The 20,789-nt window shown below is 45.7% G+C and overlaps 2 protein-coding genes across 15 annotated transcripts in view; one reads left to right on the top strand and one right to left on the bottom strand.

Annotated features, from left to right (window-relative positions):
- Positions 1–6,618, bottom strand: part of ZNF507 (zinc finger protein 507) — a 42,562-nt gene extending 35,944 nt beyond the window's left edge. For 8 of the 12 annotated variants that reach the window (XR_014805969.1, XR_014805968.1, XR_014805970.1 and 5 more), the window contains exon 1: positions 6,453–6,618. Coding sequence is in view for 2 of the 12 variants with exons in the window: in XM_003127012.6 (XP_003127060.3) it covers positions 6,453–6,588 (136 nt within the window). In the remaining 10 variants the exon portion in view is untranslated. Of the gene's footprint in view, positions 1–4,925; positions 5,020–6,452 lie in introns of all 12 variants that reach the window. The other 4 variants (XR_014805966.1, XR_014805967.1, XR_014805972.1 and 1 more) reach the window with 1 other exon arrangement.
- LOC110261352 (uncharacterized) overlaps positions 6,012–20,789 on the top strand; it is a 600,020-nt gene continuing 585,242 nt past the window's right edge. Inside the window, exons 1-3 of one of the 3 annotated variants that reach the window (XR_014805974.1) lie at positions 6,696–6,851; positions 11,653–11,747; positions 12,617–12,728. Coding sequence is in view for 1 of the 3 variants with exons in the window: in XM_084960354.1 (XP_084816480.1) it covers positions 6,168–6,214; positions 12,617–12,728 (159 nt within the window). In the remaining 2 variants the exon portion in view is untranslated. Of the gene's footprint in view, positions 6,215–6,695; positions 6,852–11,652; positions 11,748–12,616; positions 12,729–20,789 lie in introns of those variants that run through there. The other 2 variants (XR_014805973.1, XM_084960354.1) reach the window with 2 other exon arrangements.

Below are 20,789 nucleotides of genomic sequence, written 5' to 3'. Positions count from 1 at the left end.
AAAATCATAAACACCTATTTTTTTCTCCCCAGATCTTTAGGATTGTGAAAATATGGGTAAGTAGCCTATTGTAAAGGGCATAGTGAATTTTGACAAGTATTATGCAAATGAAACCAAATAAAAGCAATGATCCAGTTCCTTCTTTTACTTCCTTTGATTTATCTTCCTGAAGATAAACCACAAACTATGCTGTGGTTTCTTTCTAGAGGTCATATTAGTGGTCAACGATTACTCACATACACACATACATATTTTTTCCTGAAAGGGAAAGGGGCATCCGCGAAGGAAAAAATTGATATCCTAGTTGTGTTTTAGGTCTAAAAAAAAGCACAGAAGCCTTAGAAGGGGTTATCTGTAGGTTCTAATAATGCATGAGAGCCAAGGAAGTCACTGAACATAAAAGATTTATCTTTCAGTCTGAGTCTTGAATACTCTATTTCCTGGCAATACTTTCATTTCAAACATTTCCTTTGGCTTAAAGTGAGCTTAATTTGTTGACTTGGCTAACGTTTTTCAGTTTAGGCTTTTTTCCAGCGACAAGTTTTGTTTTTCCACATTTTAGGTGCATTCTGGAATCTTATCCACAACATTCGAAAAATGCCAGCAAAATTTCTAATGGCATTAGCTACCAGACCAAAGATCATAGACTAAAGACCACACTATTCTTAAGCCTCAGTCACAGGCTCTGGTCTCTTATTTTAGGAGCTCAATCATGGCGCCTCTTCCCTCAGGTGGCCAAGTTAACATAGAGGGGCCCTTCAATCCTTGCCAAGATCATCCCTAACCTCCCACAAGACCTCACCAGTGCTCTGACCACCTTTAGGCCCAGTTCTCACACATCAACTGACAACAGCTGTGGCTTTTCCTCCCTTTAGTTTTTATTCTTCTTGGTACACTAACTTGCTACATCCAGATCCATGTCATGTGAAAATGCAAACATTTCACTCCCAGTTTCTTCAGCACTACTTCTTCCCTCTGCCCGGTGCCACCGGCTTGTCTCTTTTTCCACCTATGTTGCCCTCCCGGCAGGGACTGCATTCCATAGCCCTTACAACAATGACAGTCATGCCTGTGCCCCACAGCCAGTGGCCCTTTGACCATGGTCTCCCATGAATAATCTGAGGACTTCACCTCTCAAGGACTTCTATCGTTTTCAAGTAGGAAGAAGTGCTTTTCAATCTCTACATTTAACCATAAGCTACTCAAGAAGGGACCAGTGTGGGGAACTGATCTGTTTCTGGAGAAAAAAACCCTTTGTGATTTCCTAAGTCAATTTTCTGCTTGAGAATTTCACATTTGGAAGCCAAGGGAAGCTTTGGCTCTTCATGTGACAACTGATTTCCCTTTAGGGTCATTCACTTCAGGCTTTATTTCTTTCAGTTCAATTGTTAAATGCAAATTTCTTAAACAACAGTTAATAGGGACTCCTAGAACGTCCAATTTCTTACATAAGAACAGTGCTCTACTACAGATGGAAGGGCTCCTTCCCATGAAATGTGACATCCACGCAGGCTGACTGATAATCTGGAGGTTAACAAGTGAATGTTTGCTCAACAGGCTCCACACACCCACAGGGTTACAAAGGTGACTCATGTTATCCTTCGTCTGTTTAATGATATAATAGGAGGGAGACAGAGCAGTGCAAATTGCTCCCTGTGGATATTTCAGTGTGTACCTTAAAAAGAAAGTGAAATGAAGAAGAGGAGGAGTTCATCTTATCTCAAGAAAAAGACTAATACAAAAGAATCTGATAAAACATTCCGATTTTAAAGCTGTGTCTGCTCAGGCATTAAGAGCTAATGGAAATTTGCAGCAGATGCTCCAATTTTCCCTGAACATTTATGTAAGTATCTCATTTTAGAGGCTGCATACATTTGGGGATAAGTACAGAAATGGCAGCTATAAAATAGATATGACAACATAAAATACATCAGGAAACACCTGAAAAACCAGTTTGGGTCCACATGGCACCATCAGTGCACAAGTCTCATTAAAACAAAAGTCTCTGTTAAAAAAGGTTAGATAAACAGCTCATAATAAAGTATAAATAGAAATGAAGTTAAATTGACCTTAAGGCCAACTTTTTAAATTTTCACAGAAATTTTACTTAGGCCACCAATGTGCATATACATACACACACATATGGGATTACATGTCATGGGAAGTCAAATTTATTTGAATAATAAAAGAGACAGAAACAAGGAGTACAAATACAACCCCAGTGGCTCAAGAATGATGACAAGGTGGATTATGATAATCTGCATACTATCCATGACCTCCAAGGGATTAGCGTAAATGTCACTTAAAAGAAAATTACCTGGGGGGGGGGGGTGAGGGAGAGTGGAGAGGGTAGGATAAAGTACGAAAGGCAAATTTTCTAACTAGAATACCTATGAGTTCATTATACCATTCTTTCTACTTGTGTAAATGCTTAAACAATTCTTTAAATAAAAAGTTAGGAAAAAAATAATTGTTATGTGCAAGGCACCCAGCAAAGTACAGGAAGCATGGAAAACATGTTAAAGTAACTGTACTCATGAAGTTTAAAACTGAGTTCAGCAGATGAGACTAACATATTTAGGCGTTAAAAAGAATCAACAGCTTTTAAATAGCCCAACGGTACACCAGGTGAAATAGGTAGAGGGTAACAGTCAATGGCCAAATCCTAACAGAGACCGAGGAGCTTATTTTGGTCTAGGAAGGGCTTCTGGAAGAGGTAAGACGCACGCTATATTCCAAATGATGAGCATGCTAGACACTATCCCTTTGCCCCCATGGGCTCACTGTCTCCTCCACTTGGCTCTCCATCCTGGGAGGGATTACATCATAGGCTCCCATGCCCTCTGGTTCCTGGCTTTTATGCCAAGGGGGAGCCATGACAGGAGGTCAGGAGGAGGTAGCAGAGGGAAATCAAGATAATCATTTCCAGGAGTTCCCGTCGTGGCTGGCGCAGTGGTTAATGAATCCGACTAGGAACCATGAGGTTGCGGGTTCAATCCCTGGCCTTGCTCAGTGGGTTAAGGATCTAGCACTGCTGTGAACTGTGGTATAGGTCGCAGACACCGGCTCAGATCCTGAGTTGCTGTGGCTCTGGCATGGGCTGGTGGCTACAGGTCCTATTCGACCTGTGGCCTGGGAACCTCCATAAGCCCTGAGAGCAGCCCAAGAAATGGCAAAAAAAAAAAAAAAAAAAAAATCATTTCCAGTTCCTCTCCTCTAGGTCACCTTGGCTGGCTGTGTTCCTCAGCAGAGGCCATCCTCCCCTCTCCTGATGCTGTTAGCTCTGGATAACTGGATTATCCCCGTGGTTTGCCTTTACTACAAGTCCTACACCTTTATCATAAGGATCTCTATAAGTACATCCTCCTCGAAACATCCTAATTTGAGTGTGCCATTTGCTTTCTTGGAGTTCAGTTGACAAGAAGGCAGCCATAACATTATTAGATGTTCAGAAGTGACAAGAGGCATGCTATCCAGGGATTAGTGAAAAGACCCACATGGGTGAATAGAAAGGTTTACTAGGAGGAGGAGAGACTATAGACATCAGCAAGACTGGGGGTTTCCTGTTTGGAATCTTTAGATATACAATTAGACTAAGTATATCAAGTTGTTACAAATAAATACATACACGTTGTAACCCAAAGCAGAAAAGTTCTCCAACTTTTTCTACAGAGTCTCAAGTCTTTCCTAGACAACAGAATTCCACTGGTAAAAGCTTATCATTAATGTCTGTTCTAAGAGAAGAGCCAAATTATTTCAGGAGTCTTTATTTCCTTATAATTTGCTATTTGGTTTATTTGTGTATCTAATTAGTCCCTTTCAGTTTTAGCAGTATGGTTTATCATAAGTAAAATCAAGTTGAACAGTTCATGGGGGCTTGAGAAAAGCTGTAATTTTCTGTGTACATATGAAGACAGCTCAGTATGTTATATAAAGAGCTTTTTCTTTCAGAGTAAGAATTTGTTCTTTCCAATTAGAAAAAAAATCATGTTATACAAGTAACGGCCAATTCCTTGTTCTTCCCACATTATCGTAACTCTAAAATAGAAGGCAGGGGACATAGCTCACGGGTTCCTCTCCTAGAGGAACCTCAGTTAGCTGTGTGACCTTAGGCAAGTCACTGTGTCTAAAGGCTGTAGATGTGTGCACTGTGTCTCTGCAGATGTGAAAGAGTTGTGTTGGATGAACCTTCATGTTCCTGAACTTTCATGTTCATTATCTATAAAAAGTTACCTGAAATTGCTTACACATTAGATTTACCTTACTAACATTAGTTATAATTTCCTTAAATTAAAAACACCTTAGCTTAATGTAGTTACTAATTGCCCACCAAGAAAAACTGAGTATATATATCAAAGTACATGAATTTCATAGTCTAAAATTTCTTAGCTGGCATCTAGCCTGAGAGACTATTTGAATTTGGCAGCTGCAATTAAGACATACGGTCTAACTAATGTTAACCAATATTCAGATTTAACATTTACTAGGGCACGTATGATGTGCCAAGCAATGGGCTGGCAGCTACCAAAATAAGTAAGAGGGAATCCTTGCCCTTGAGGTGCTCACAGACCAGAGAGTAGATTCTGTATATTACTTTAAATAATGCTGCCCTGCTTTTTTTTTTTTTTTTTGCAGATGGGGACTCTGAGGCTCACAGATGTAAAGTAATAGCTGGTTGAAGAACTGGAATCCAGGCCTATCTGATTCTAAATCCATCCTTTCTCAATACACTAATTTTCCTCTTATTTCTTAGTAGGAACAGAAAAGTGGATGAAAATATCAATACTGGAAAGAGCAACAGTCCCTCACAGTTAGGCTCTATCAAACACTTTACTGTGTTTGAGCCTCATAACTCTTTGGGACAGGCTAGTGTGTTACACAACTCTACAAATAAGGAAACACTCAGGGCAGTTTAAGTGACTTACCCAAGGTTACATGGCTGTTAAGTGGCAGAGCCAGTGTCTTTCAAATCAATTCCTGAAATTAATACAGTCCCTTGGATCAATCTTCAAAATCCAGCTGTGGCCAAGAATGAAAGTATATAGTATCAAACATTTCTCTTTCTTGGTGAAACAAAGCAATGTTTTGTTTGTTTGTTTGTTTTCAGTATATAATTGCCCAATATTGCATGTCATAAAGAAATTCAGAGGAATGCTCATGCAACCAGATCACGTGACACAAATTTACAAAATTTACCTAACAAGCAGACTTCAGGATTTTGCGAAGGTTAGAAAAAACAGCTCTAGAAACTTCTCCAATAAATTGTGTATTTTATGTTTTAGCTCAGAATTTTTATCTAATTGACTCAAAATACTACCTACTGGTTCGATTGCTAGCACTTTCTAATGAAGAAACAATATATTGTACATTGCCCCTTTAACCTTAACCAAAAACAATCTAAAGGGTGATTCTGCACATCCAACAATTTTACAACTGAATGGCAGCCTGAAAAGATAAGACACAGTGGACTGACCTATATATCTTCTAATGCAGTTTCTTGCCCCTGTTCTACTTTTCTTTGCTACTGTTTATGTTAGCTTGAATGAACCTAAAAGATCAAAGAACGCGAATTCCTTTCACCTAGAATGCAACTTCATGATGATGGTTAAGTAAACAGTTCACTGCCAGGGCAGAAAGCACGTATTTGGCTTTCCTCTGAATTAATTTTAAACGGGTTAGTGAGGTAAAGGAATGTAGAGCCAGGCTTTCTCTTTTGATCAATGATGCAACCCATACACTGAGTCAGAATACTTTAGAAAGTACACACTCAAAGAGGTGATAAATCTAGTAATTGCCGGATAACGGAGATCAGACTGATAGCAAATTACAGCCCACTGCAGTAACTAAAAAGATCGCCTATGGGTTGGGATAGTGGCCTCGGCCTAATTAATCATCCAGGCCTTCCACACACAAACCATTCACTCCGGAAGCTCCCAGGTGTTAGAGGGTGGGAGCTTTTTCCAGTCATCTCTGGGGAGATCACTTCATCGAAGAGGTTCGAAATAGCTGTAGAAGACCAGGACTGTTTCTATGTACCAGCTTTTCCTACACCAAACAGCGGCTAAAGGGCTGGAGCGGTGGGGGTTGAGAAAAGTAATCAAAAGATGCAGTGAGGACACAGTTGTTCGCTCCATCCCTGCTGTCCTAAAGCGATTTCACATCTGCTGATGGGAAGGAAGCGACGCCTCGGCGGGCCTGCCTGCGGACCAGGCTGGTGAGCGGGAGGTTCCCCCCACCCCCAGCTGCAGGGCAAGCCCTGGGTCTCCACAGGCCTTGCCGTAGGCGGCACAGGGAACTGAAAAGAGCCACGGAACTTGGCGCATGTGGCGAGCACCGGTCGCGTGTCGGCCGGCTGAGGAGCAAGCGGGCGCCGGTAGAGGCCTGAGGGGAGGACGCACATGGCCCGCGGCGGCGCTAACAGCGGGCGGAGGGGCGGCCCCGGGGCGCGGTACCTGCGGTCGGGCGGCAGCTGCTGCTTCCGCGAGCCTCCTTTGGCCGGCCGGGAGCCTGGCCGTGCCCTCGCCCGGGTCCTCGCCCACCTCTCTCCCGGCTCTTTTCCCTCTTTTCCCCCGCTTTTCCTTTCCTCATCGGGAGCTCCAAAATGGCGGCGTTGGGAACAGATCACGTGAGCCCCGGGCAGGTCAGGTGACCCGAGTGGCGGGCGGCGGGGGCGGGGCGATGCTCAGGCCCCGCCCACTGGCATCCCGGGGGCGCTTGGCTGGGCCGGCGCGAAGACTGTATCCTGCCTTCTCAGTGCAATGCCCGGCACCTAGGCCGAGTTCATGTGCGGGTTGTCGCGTTTCCAATACCCCTGACGTTGTCTTCTCAGTGGTCGTTGGGTCTAGAAGTCAGTGAGTATTCACTTTGGACTCCCTCTATGTCTTCCAAACCTGCTGTGGGCTAGTTTTATAACCAATTAGCCTCTACCTGATCGCCTTTGAACAGTGGGCGTTGACATTCTTTTCAGCCCGCTGCTTCTGACTTAGTTACCGCTTTGGGTTGGGTTATAATCTTTTTGCGGTTCTTGGCCAAAATGCAGAGGTGCTATCTAGGTTCGTGGCTGGACCTCAAAGTGTGTCTGCTGCGGGGCAAAGCTGGCCCTGGAAGATTTATTTGTGGGAGAGATTGAGGGTTTTCAGGGAATGAACTCATCCTGGGGGTTGTAGGGCCAGACTTGGAGCTTGCTTGACTTAATAACACAGCCTCAGTCCTCTGAGGGCTCAGAGTGTGTGTCGTCTGGATCTGTTTTCCACGTACACTCCAGGGTCGTAAGCAGTCCTGTTCTGGTACCCCGCCTGACAGTAAAATGCAGTGTGAGTGAAGCAGTCCACCCAACTTCAGGAATGGTGGGCAGGTTTTATATAGTAGGAACTATACAGCAGGGTGCTTGTCTCTGGACTGAGCAGGTGGGCCGTGAACAGTAGGAGCAGGGCAAAAACACTGAAGATTCCAGGCGTGGTAATGGACTTGTGCATTGAGATACAGGCATTATGGATTTGGTTCTCAACTACTGCAGTAATGTGAGTTGCATGAAGTTTCTGGTTTCCCAGTGCATATAAAAGTTATGGTTATACTATACTGTATAAGTGTACAATAGCATTGTGCTTGCAAAACAGTATACATGCCTTTATTAAAAAATTCTTTATTGCTAAAACATGCTAACCATCATCAAGCCTTCACAGAGTCGTAATCTTTTTGCAATGATAACATCAAAGGTTATAGATCACTATAATAAATATAGTAATAACAATAAAGAAATATTGCAAGAATTACCCAGATGCGAGGCAGAGACACGAAGTGAGCAAACGCTGTTAAAAGTGGCACTGATAGACCAGCTTGGGGCAGGGGTGCCTCAAACCTGCAATTTGCAGAAAAAAAAAAAATGCAGTATCTGCAAAACTCAGTTTAAAAAAAGGTGCAATAAAACAAGTATCTCTCGGGGACTTCCAGGTGTACTTAAAGGCCTTTGCAGCAGTTTGGGCTCTCACTTATCAAGTGAAAAGAAGATCCAGTAAAACCTAGTCATTGTTCAAACAGGTCAGTAATTCCTGAGATAACGGTAAGTATCTCAGCTCAGGATACAAACTCACTTGAATGCGGGGGTGGGGAAACCCACGAAGTTAGAACCCTGCTTTTCCACAGAATTCTTTGCCAGTTGAACCAAAAAACTAAAAAGAAGGAAAAGTAAAGGGTTAAGTAATTTTTTTCAGTAGAAGAGATTGAGACTGGCATGGAAGGGTGGAAGGAAAAAAAAAAAAAGCAGAGATGCATAAAAAGGGAGAAAGAACAATGAGTGTGCAAATCTCTTCCCTTTTCCTTGTGAGCTGCTGACACAAACCCTCCTCATTTTAACTATCTGAAGAGAGGCTTTTTTTTTTTTTTTAAGTACTGGTTTAACTGTAATGTTTATGAATCTAAAAGTGGACAGAACAGGAATTAGAGGATTACTTGATCAGAGTAGGGAGCAAAAACAAAGTGGAGAAACTATTCTCTAGGGAAAGTCAGGGAATTCCAAAACAAAGGAGAGAAGGTTAAGTGTATCTTTGTAGTTCCTGTGGGTCATCTTTTCTGATATTCATCAGCTATTTCCCAGTGTCCTCCTTCCAGCACTTGTTTAGATAAAACTTCCTGGCCCTCTTCCTGGCTCAGAGGTATGGCCTGTGGCAGGTGTTGGCTAATGAACTGTATGCAGAAGTGAGGGCGACCATCCTGGAACATTTAGTTGCCAGGGCAGTTCCTTCCAGACTGCCCTTTCCTTGCTGGCTAGAGGCCCAGCAGTGTTCGCAATGGTGGCCACCCCTTCAGCCCACATTTTGGCCTAGGACTGTGAGTGGCAGTGAGGAGCAGAGCCCCCAGATGACCCACAATGGATGTGCAGAGTGAGAAAGTCACCGAGGTTTTGAAGCTGTGTCATACCACAGCACGACATGGCCACTGCTGACTGACCCTCCTCTTCCCTACATTGAAGTAACTGGAGGAGGGAGAACCGCTAGGAATAAAACATTACAGGCAGATAGGAATGTGAATGAATGAAGTAGGGCCTTCATTCCTGAAGACAGAGATGCTATAAGACACAGAATCTGGAGTTCCTGTCATGGCTCAGTGGGTTAAGAGCCCGACTAGCATCCACAAGGATGCAGATTCGATCCCTGGCCTCCAGCATTGGGTTCAGGATCCACTGTTGCCGTGAGCTGAGGTGTAGGTCACAGACACGGCTCGGATCCTGTGTGGCTGGCAGCTGCAGCTCTGATTTGACCCCTAGCCTGGGAACTTCCATTCGCTGTGGGTGTGGCCCTAAAAAGCCAAAAAAAAAAAAAAAAAAAAAAAAAAAGAGAGAGAGAGAGACACATAATCCAATAGAAAAACGTAGGCAACTTCAAAAAGCCAGTGGAGCAAAACCTCAGTATTTTTTCTTTTATACAAAAGCGCTCCAGAAAACTGAAGTAAACATTTCTATGGGACTACAAAGACATTCAGGTGTATTATCACTGGACTCATGGATATCTCACCAAAACTCTTCATTTCTTGGGCTGCTCCCACGGCATATGGAGGTTCCCAGGCTAGGGGTCTAATTGGAGCTGTAGCCACTGGCCTACACCAGAGCCACAGAAACACCAGATCCCAGCCACGTCTGCAACCTACACCACAGCTCACGGCCACACTGGATCCTTAACCCACTGAGCAAGCGCAGGGATCGAACCCGCAACCTCCTGGTTCCTAGTCGATTTGTTAACCACTGAGCCACAACGGGAACTCCTCACCAAAACTCTTCTAAGCGCCTTCCACTTGCCACAGAATGTCATTTATCATGATTTAATTAACTGATCATAGTAAGATTAGGTGTTATGGATAAGAAAATTACTCAGTTATCTAGTACCTTCTCAGTGGAATCCCACTCTGTCTCCAGATGGGAGATGAGCCAGATAACTGAATCCTTATCTCCCCCCATCTCATTATTCTCCTTTGGGATCATTTGTTAGTTGCTGCGCTTAAGAGGTTCACTTCTACATGTGTCATGATCTGTATCTTCTTTTTTTTTCTTTGCTTATTAGGGCCGCACGTAGGGCATGTGGGAGTTCCCAGGCTAGGGGTCAAATTGGAGCTGCAGCCATCCGCTTACACCACAGCCACAGCAATGTGGGATCTGAGCCTTGTCTTTGACCTATACCACAACCCATGGCAATGCTGGATACTTAGCCCACTGAGCGAGGCAGGAATCGAACCTGCATCCACATGGATACTAGTCGGGTTTGTTACTGCTGAGCCACAATGGGAACTCCTGTATTTTCTAAAATGACCAGGTTGTCTGATTATACATGGCATGTGCTTGATAACTTACAGCAGAGCGCTCTTTAAATTTGGGGAACACTCAGGACAGTGCAGTTAAGTCACCAAGGTCACAACCGGTTATAAACATGGACATGGAAGGAGTTGAAACTTGAGACCAATGTGTTCCCAGACGTGATCCTTAGGAAGGACACCTTGTCTTTGGTGTAATAAGATTAGATTAGATTTCTTTTGAAGGAATTAATCATGTAAGTCTTTGGCACAGCACAGAGAATTGGAGGAGACGTGTCAGCCTACATTTCTTTTAGTTACAATTTTTATCACGATCTCAACAAAATATACTTTGAGGAGTTCCCATTGTGGTGCAGCGGAAACAAATCGGACCAGGAACCATGAGGTTGTGGGGTTGATCCCTGGCCTCATGCAGTGGAATAAGGATCTGTCGTTGCCACGACCTGTGGTGTAGGTCACAGATGTGGCTCGGATTGGCATCGCTGTGGCTCTGGCATAGGCTGGTGGCTGTAGCTTCAATTAGACCCCTAGCCTGGGAACCTCCATATGCCCTGAGCGCAGTCCTAAAAAGCAAATATATATATATATTTGAATATACTGCCTCAAAAAAGGAAAGATTGTGGGAGGGTAAAGAGCAGGCAGGAGGGCCAAAAAGGGGGAAAGGGGGTGCAGTGGTGTGAGCTGAGAAGATGAACACAAAATCTTTTCTTGACTTTCTTTGCGGCTCTTGTAGGACTGTGAGCAGGTGGGCTGTATCCTCCTAATGTTTTCATCGCGCCTGTGAAACAAGAAGTTCAATTTCTTTTTTTTTGAGCTTTCAGATGTCTGGTAGATGGAAATACAGAGTTTAATTATAGGCGTCCTCCAGGTTCAAAATGGGACCTGATCATTAAGAATAATGGCAAGGCTTGATTTTATTAATGAATGAAAAGATTGCTTGATGTAAGTCAGAAGGAATATAAGATTAAAAGACATGATATATTATTATACATACAGCTGTCAGTAGTAAATTAACATTAGCGCTAGGCTTCTTACACTTTGCATCCTGAATGTACACCTAGAAATACTTCATAATTATAGTTCAGGTCTCAAGAATCATCATAAATTATCCATCTGTCACTCATCCTCTGCTAAAAGCCACAGACCTACAACATTTCAGCAGCACCTTGACATCTACAGTCTCTTGTGCTACAAGGCACACGTAATTAATTTCTCACTTATTGAGGATCAGAATAAACTAAGAGGATACACAATAACTGATAACGACCAGGAAGAATTGGAGAAAGAGCATGGGCCCCCCAAAGTGAGAGTTGGGGTGTCTTCTAGCTGACATTGGTCTTGCCTCACTTTCAGCTCAGCTGTTTTGGGTCGGAGCCACTCACTGATTTAGAAGAGGCCCCCAGTGGAGCTCAGAATGTCCTAGCATCTGAAGCAGCCCTGTCGTCCAGGTGGGGACCGAATTCGGAGAGTTCCTTTAGCCCCCGACTCTGTCTTTATTAAGGACTAGAATCCGTGGTGGTGACATCTAGTGGCCTCCCTGGGATGTGCAGCCAAACCACAGAGCACTCCAGGGGGAAGCCGGGCACATTTGCCTTCTCCAGCGAATCTAGGCCCGACCCCTGGGTCCCCGGGATGGGTTGAAGAGCTAGCTTTCCGGCAGAGCTGCCCCGAAATTCATGTTGATTTATGGTGGGGGTGCAGGAAAGGCACCAGCAGGCTGGGAGTAGAGGTGGAGAGGGGCTGCTCGCGAGGATGTCGAGAGGCTCCTTTCAGTCTGGTCTGCGCGTGCCGCAGACTCTGCCGCGGAAAGCCGGGCTGGGCGGAGCTGCGCGGGCAGGCAGGGAGCTGGCCTCCGCCAGGCTGTCTCTCTGCTCCAACACAGGCCGGTTATCGGAACGCTCAAGCAATTTTCAGTCCTCTTTGTCAATAAAGTCAGTCTCTTTTCCACCAGCGAATGAAAATGGTGTTTTGAGGCCTCCAGAGGGCTGTCCCCTTTGGCCACTTTATCTGCCCAGGAGCTTCCGCTGAGCTGGGTGGCAGCTATTTGCTATGTCCCAAACCCTGCTGACAGGTAATACCACCTGCTTCGGAGCAGGACAATGTGATTCTAATAGGGTACCGTTAAATTCTTCTCACAGAAGAGGTTTCCTTAATGCAGTGACCTTTATTGATGAGAGGGGCAGAGGGAGAAAATGAAAAGAAGGTGGAGAAGATGAAGAAAGACACTATGAGGAAAAGTAGCTGCTAATCAAACCAAGAGGGCCCGGCTAAAGGATAATCCTGTGACCTCCAAATGTGTCGTTTGTTATTTTGACAGCTCCTCTGGAGGTGATAGACTAGGAGAAGCCGCCAGCCAGCAGCATCACTGGCTGGCTGGGAGTTCCACCTCTCCCTTCCTTAAGACCTCAGTAAATGGACAGCCACGGATGGTAAGTAGTCCACCTTCTAAGGTTCTCCACTCTAAGCCCTTCGTATCCCTCAGAAGTCCAGCATAAGGAGCATGGTTTAGTATTTGATCTTCTGGGATGTTTCTCTCATCGAGAAAGAAACTTGAGGGAGAAGGGGAAGGGAGGATGCATGTGGTACCCAGAAACGGTCCACTCGGTTATCGTCCTGCCTTTTCTGGCCTCGAGGCCAGACCTGGTCGTCATTAGCTCCAGAAGCCTATAAGGTTGAGAAGGCCCAACAGAAATCTCTTGATGGAAATCTCTTGATGGAAGTGGCCCATCCAACACCGGGCTTGCATGGGGCTGCCAGGCACAAGTGAGCATCATGAGCGGGTGGCCAGGCTCCCCGGTCATCCGTCTGTCTTGCACCAGCGCCTCTCCCTCAGCTCTCACCTGTGGGCCACACAGAGGGGCATCCCTGTGCCCAGCTGATGGGAGGGGGAAAAGCCTGAGCTAAGGCTGTACAAAAACCAGCTTGGGACATGGAAGAGCATGGACCACTGTGAATGGAGGTATGAGGTGAGAGTGGACACAAGGCATCTGTCCGGATTGTGATGATGCCTCTGCCTGGCGGGGAGGGCTTGGAGTCGGGGAATAGGGAGAGCTTTGGCCTGAAGGGCACCCTGGGGCTGGGGCAGACCCAGGTGGAGACAGGCCACAAGCATCTTTTGAGGGCCCTCGTGGTGCAGGGCCCTGTGTTAGGGGCTCTGCTAGTCTTATTTCACACATCTTTGTGGACTCAGCTCTGCGATCATTAATTATGTGTGTAATTCCTGCCTCAGCATCTGTCTACTCTGGCAGGGAATGAACTCCAAGGGCCCAGGGAGCTTGCCAGTCTTGTGCATTGATATTCCCCCGGGCCTAGACTAGGGCCCAGAATGTAGTTACACACAGCAAACACTCATTGATGGAAAGAAAAAAGTGATTTCATTCAGCAGACATGCTCCCAGGCCTGGGCTTTATTTGAGGAGCTACTTGAAAGCAGTTTGGGGGAAGATCAAGCATTTGATTGAGAGCCAGGGGTTTGGGAGAGAGAATAAAGATGAGGTCTGGGAGTTCCCGTTGTGGCTTAGCAGGTTAAGAACCCAAAATAGTGTCTGTGAGGATGCGGGTTCAATCCGTGGTCTTGCTCAATGGGTTAAGGCTTCATCGTTGCTGCAGGCTGCAGCATAGGTTGCAGAGATGCTGCTCGGATCTGGCATTGCTGTGGTTGTTGCATAGGCCAGCAGCTGCATCCCTGAGTCAACCCCTAGCTCAGGAACTTCCATATGCTACACATGTGGCTGTAAAAAGGAAAAAGAAAAAAAAGGTGGTTTCTGATTAGGGACCTGGGAGTTGGCCCTGGAGAAGCTCTAAAAATCCAGGCTGTGGACTGGGTCTTACCCTAAGCTTCAAAACCTATTAGCATTCACTGGCTGTGTGATCTGGGCACATTACTTAACCTGTCTGTGCCTCAGCTACTTCCTCTGTACGGGACTAGTGATACCTAGTTTAGGCTGTTGAAAAGTTTAAAGGACTTAATGAAACACCAATGTACTGAATTGATAAACAACAAGTAGGATTATTGCACAAGTTCAGGCCAGAATGATATGAAATAGAAGGAAGAGATGCGAATGAGGGGCTCTGTGAAAAAACATGTGAAAACAAACAAACAAACAAAAAACATGTTGCATTTGAGGCTGCTTGGAAATAGGGTTCGAAGTGGAGGGTGTGAAGCACCAGTGGGCACCTGGTGCTTTCACTTGGCCTTGGTGGGAAGGACAGTCAGCTCTGGGCTGCAATACCAGTGTCAGAGGCAGGCGCAGAAGTCAGAGGACATGCGCAAAAGAGGCCAGAATCACCGAGGGAATCTAGAACCAGCTCCTCAGTCGTGGAATTTGACATGTCACGTCCTATACAACTATGTGGGTTTTCAGCCTCTTTTCCCTAAATGGGGATTTTGTTGGCAAGGGAATGCCTGCTAACCCCCTAAGATTTTTGTTACATTTTGGTTAAGAAGTCCAGAAGACTTTGGACTTGGCTTTGAAAAATGGAAAGCGAATTGAATTTGCGTTACTTAAGTGGCTTATTCAGATGAACAGGATCTCTTCGATTTAGAATTTCCAAGACTCAAGATTTGATATTTCAGCAGCAACAATGACATCTAGGGGTTGGTTTTTACGGGTTTTATCTTAGATACGTGTCCTCTGTGTTTTGAAAAACGGGGGTGCTCACACAATGATTTGATCTAAAATGTCTGGACCCTGTGAAGTCGGTCGGTGGCTTAGGCAACACCGATGGATCAAAGAAAGGAAAAACCTAGAACAGACTTCTGGTGTTGTCTAAGAAAGTGACTTTCCTTCTAAAATTGCAGGACCTCTCAGTTTGCTGAATATACTGGTTTTCCTCCTGACCTTTTAACCAGTGATGTGACGTCCTTCTCAGCTCTCCTGTTTGAGCCTTGACCACTCTTCCTGTGGGTGATAGCACCACCTTCCTTGCACGGAGAGGGGCTGGGACCACGGGTTAAGCTTCTTCCAGTTGATTTCATTCCTTAAAGAGCCAGTGGAGGGAGTCTTGGGATTGTTCACCTCTTCTCTATTGTATGTTTTTACTAGATTCTTCTAAATGGACCCTTCTCTTGACTTTATGGCTTTGACTGTCAGACTCAGAGGGTGCTTTTGGTTTGCTGTCAGAGAGTCATTCAACTAACAGTGTTGATTGAGTACCTTGCGGGTACAGTCTTTTGTGCGTGTGTGATGGAGTTCAGGTAGGAGTGAGAGGGGCCCAAAAGGCAATACACCTGGGTTGAGTCAACAAAAAAACAGTTTCTTTAGAGGACATCAAACATATGTTTTCTTAAAAATCACATAATTTTTTTCTTTTTGCTTTTTAGAGCCACACGTGGAAGTTCCCAGGCTGGGGGTTGAATCAGAGCTGCAGCTGCAAGGGATCTGAACTGAGTCTGCAACCTACACCACAGCTCATGGCAATGCTGGATCCTTAACTCACTGAGTGAGGCCAGGGATCAAACCCACATCCTCATGGATACTAGTCAGGTTCGTAACCTGCTGAGCCACAACGGGAACTCCCGAAACATACATGTTAATAGGAAATAAATTATGCATGGAAATGTCTCCTGGAAAAATTCACAAATATTCAGATGATGTTTAAGGTTCCTCTCAGCATGAAAATTCTGTGATTTTTGTGCAGATTAAAATTAGTACCCTGTTAGACTGGTGCATAATAAGGTTGGTAGCAGCACAGGAATTATAGTTTTTTTTTTTTTTAATGTTCAAATGAAAGCAATGCAAACTAGGGCCCATCTCCACGGGTAAGTATGAGTTGACCCTCAGTGTTATCAAACTGAGAAGCTGCCTTCTGGTTTGCAGAACTGTGTGGAGTGAGCTCAGGGTGGGGAGATGTGGCCCAAGGGTGCCACTCTGGAAACATACACCCTGATCGCTTAATTTCCTGATTATCTTAAAAAGGGCCAGGAAGTCGTTTTGTTTCAACATCTTGCTGTTGACCTTTCCTTCTTTGCTCTTAGCATGTTTGTCCAGTTTCCTGCCACAGCAGAGTGTATAGAACTGATGTATCACCAGTTTGTCGGTTTCACCTCCCAACTCGTCCTTGACTCTCCCTTCCTGATGGTGCCTAAAAGTCTCCACCAGCTGCTGCTGCTGCTGCTTTTTCAACACCCAAACTTTGGTTTCCTTTTTTTCTTGGCAGTGGGGGCACCCCCAGGGCGGGGATTGAACCCATGCCCCAGCAGCGATCCAAGGCACAGCAGTGACAATGCCAGATCCTTAACCTGCTGCACCACCAGGGAGCTCCTCCACCAGACCTTTATCCAGCCTTTGGGGTCTTGCCTGATGCCCCTGGCCACTGCCCAGCCTCAGCCCCATCACTCCTGCCCATTCTCAGGGGTGCTTTTTGGTTTTCCAGCCGCACCACGCTTGGTGTCCTCCTACCTCTTCCCGCTCCTCTTCATGTGGTTATCGCTTCCTCTTCCTCAGCTCTCAGCAAAGAGCCATTTTCTCAGGGCGGCCTTCACTGACTTTCATGACCAGGTTTAATCCCTTTACCCTCTTTCAGAGCCGCGTTCCCTTAGCATGCACTGGCTGACCGTCACAGCTCTGACCATTGCCACGGTTTATCTGTGCAGTTATTGCATTCACGTCCTTCACCCCCTCCCCCTGTAAACAGCAGATTCTGCGATGTCAGCCAGTGTGTTGTATTAGCGTGGTGCCTGCCACTAGTAGATGCCAGTGAAGAAACAAGGAATGAATGCCTGAATAATGAATATAGTAGCATTTGTCTTAGGTGCTTGAGATTCTTGGTGGTTTTTTTTTTTTTTTTCTTTTTTTTAGGGCCACACTTGTGGCATATGGAAGTTCCCAGGTTAGGGGTTGAATCCGAGCTACAGCTGCCAACCTGCACCACAGCTCACAGCAACGCCAGATCCCCAACCCACCGAGGGAGGCCACATCTTTCTGGGTCCTAGTCGGGTTTGTCAACTGCTGAGCCACGAAGGGAACTCTGAGATTCTTAGTTTTTTATTTATTATCAAAAAAAAATTTTAGTATAGATTTACAATGTTCTGTCAATTTCTGCTGTACAGCAAAGAGACCCAGTCATACATATATACCTTCTTTTTCTCTATGTTCCATCACAAGGGATTGGATATAGTTCCCTGTGCAATACAACAGGATCTCATTGTTTATCTGCACCAAATGCACTAGTTTGCATCTACTAAGTCCATCCCAGTCCATCCTACTCCCTCCCCCATCCCCTTGGAAACCACAAGTCTGTTCTCCATGTCTCTGAGTTTTGTTTCTTTTCTATAGATAGGTTCATTTGTACCATATATTAGATGCCAGAGATTCTTGTAGTGCTTTAGATTCATCAACCCTGTATCACATCACTCCAGTTTAGTCCATTCGGGCTGCCATCACAGAAAACCAGCGACTGGGGACTGATTTAAAAAAAAAAAAATCAACAAAACTGGAGTTCCTGCTGTGGTGCAACAGGATCAGTGACATCTCTAGAGTGATGTGACTCAGGTTCAGTCCCCAGCACAGCACAGTGGCTCAAAGATCTAGTGTGGCTGCAACTGCTGTGCAGGTCGAAACTTCAGCTGGGATCTGATCCCTGGCCTGGAAACCCCATATGCTGTGGAGCAGCCAAAAAAGAAAAAAAAAAAAAATTTTCTTACCGTTCTGGAGGCTGGGAGGTCCGAGATCAAGATGCCAGCAGCGTTGGTGTACCATGATGGCCTGCTTCCCGATTCATGGACCTCCATCGTCTTGCCGTGTCCTCACATGGCAGACAGGTTGAGGGAGCTCTCTAGGGTCTGTCTTACAAGGCCAATGATTCCATGCATGAAGATTCCACTCACATGATCTCAGTACCTCCCAGGAATCCCACCTCCCCCATTAATCACACTGGGGATAGGTTTCAATATATGGATGTTGGGGGAACACAGCATTCAGCCTATAGCACTCCGCTTGCCTGTGTAAAATAGAGAACTGCTTGATAGACGAGATGGGTTAAATATGTGTGGGTTCTAACACCCGCTGAGGAAAATTTGAATTAAAAGTACTCCACATCACTGCGTCTCAGTGCTGAGTATAGACAATCCCAGATGGAGTTCCCGTCATGGCGCAGTGGTAACGAATCTGACTAGGAACCATGAGGTTGCAGGTTCGATCCCTGGCCTTGCTCAGTGGGTTAAGTACCTGGTGTTGCTGTGAGCTGTGGTGTAGGTCACAGACGTGGCTGGGATCCTGCGTTGCTCTGGCTCTGGTGTAGGCCAGGGCTACAGCTCCGATTGAACCCCTAGCCTGGGAACCTCCATATGCTGTGGGAGCGACCCTAGAAAAGGCAAAAAGACAAATAAAAAAAAAAAAGAAAAGAAAACCCCAGTTAACTTGAGTCATCTCATTGATCTGAGGTCCTCCCACCTATTAACACTGAGATGTTGTAGAGGGGCACTGAAACTGACTACACGGACGGCCTGAACCCAGCCAGCACACAGACTGGAACTTGAACCCACGTACGGGGACTCAACCCAGCCAAAAGCCAGATTGGGACTTAAACCCACGGTTTTAGATTCGAGTTATTCACCTGGTGTCTGGACTCACCAAGGCTCAGGTTCTTGATGCCTCCGCGCAGAAGGAATTCCACGGGAGACAAAGTGATAGGCAAGAAACAGATTTATGAGGATAGGACGCTGGTAAGAGGTGCTGGGGGGCAGGCAGGGAACCTCTGCCTGAGGATGCTGTGGGCCACAGTTTTATCATCCAAGGGGCGTGGGGGCTGGAAAGACCCACCTCTTCCTTTCTGGGAGTGGTAGCTCCTCCTTAGCGTCTGGTGAGGTGTGTATTCAAATCAGCTGAAGGGCGGTCTTCACAGGCCGGCCCTTGGTCTGAATCTAAATGCAGGCTTCATCCCATCCCCCACCCAATGACCTGAGGCAGTTCTGGCAGCTCCACTAGTCAAGCAAGCCTGCCTTGTTCTGAGGGTTTTCTTGAACTTCCAGTGGTCTCCCCACCTCCCCAGGTTTCCCTCTTTATCTATCATCCCCTGTTGGGACTTCACAACCACCTGTGCCTGCTCCATCCCTGTCCGAGGCTGGTTGGCTAGTTTTGCGGTGATGAAGAGGTTCATCAGTGTTAGCCGAGAATTCATGTGATCTGGTGTTCCCGCTGTGGAATAGCGGGTTAAGGATATGGCCTTGTCGCAGCTGTGGTGTAGGTTGCAACTGTGGCTCAGATTCGATCCCTAGCCTGGGAACGTCCATATGCAGCAGGTACAGAAAAAAAAAATTGTGATCCAAACCCAGGCGGAATCTAAGAGTGGGAGTTGCATTCTCATAGCTCCTTGAAAGAACTACATTCCACTCTCTCTAGGAAAGAATTTTCTAAAAAGCTTTACCTCACTGACATCAGGTAGTCTTTTTTTTGGGGGGGGCACACCTGCAGCATATGGAGGTTCCCAGGCTATGGGTCAAATCAGAGCTACAACTGCCGGCTTACACCACAGCCACAAGAACGCAGGATCTGAGCTGCGCCTGCAACCTACACCACAGCTCATGGCAAGGTTGGATCCTTAACCCATTTAGTAAAGCCAGGGATCGAACCTGCATCTTCATGGACACTAGTCAGGGTCGTTAACCGCTGAGCCATGACGGGAATTTCCCTGCTTGTTTTTGTGTTTATCCTAGATTTCAAGAAAAATGGCATAGCGTAGAGGTTAAGGGCACAGATTCTGGGCCCCATCTGGGTCTCATTAGCTTTATAACCTTGGGCACCTCACTTTACCTCACTGTGTCCCACTTCCTCACCTTTCACATGCAGAGATTAACATTTCAGATCTCATAGGCATATTGTGTGGCTTTTATGAATGAATACCCCAGAGAACGCTTTGAGCAGTGCCCTGTAGAAAGCACTATTTCAGTCTTAGCTGTTATTCTTCCTTGAGAAGTGGAGAAAGATGTGCTTGTGCTTATTCCAGTGCATGAATAGAGTTTGTGGTTTGCAACCTCTCTTGTCCACTTGGGTTTTTTTTTGGTTTATTTTTTATTTTGTTTTAGCCATGTGTGTAGCGTGTCAGGGATCAGGGATCAAACTCAGGCCCCAGCAGTGACCCCAGCCACAGCAGTGACAATGCCAGATCCTTAACCCACTATGCCACCAGGAAACTCCCACTTGTCTTGTTTTAAAGAACCAAAGGCATGCATAGTGCTGAATAAGATGCTATAGGGAGCATCCCTGCTTTCAGGGAAGTTATGACCTAGTTGGAGAAAAAAAGGGCCCTCTAAGCATAATCACAGAGTGAACTGAATCCATTTTTTCAGTCAACAAGTATTTCTTGAGCACCTACTGTGCTGGGTGCTATTCTAGGCATGAGGAAAATGGAGGTGGAGAGGACAGACCGAATCTTAGCCCTCGTGGACCTTAGAATCTAGGGAGGGAGATAGGAATAAACAGGACAACACGAACCAATAAGTAGCATGATTGCAGTGCTAGGAGGAAATGGGAGCAGAACGAGAGAATGGAA

This window comes from Sus scrofa, chromosome 6 (assembly GCF_054392235.1).
Source record: "Sus scrofa isolate SSC_HxYL_T2T_F1_AM1 chromosome 6, Sscrofa_HxYL_maternal_Yorkshire_Landrace_v2.0, whole genome shotgun sequence".
Classification (NCBI taxonomy): Eukaryota; Metazoa; Chordata; class Mammalia; order Artiodactyla; family Suidae; genus Sus; species Sus scrofa.
This window is presented reverse-complemented; position numbering and strand designations above follow the sequence as displayed.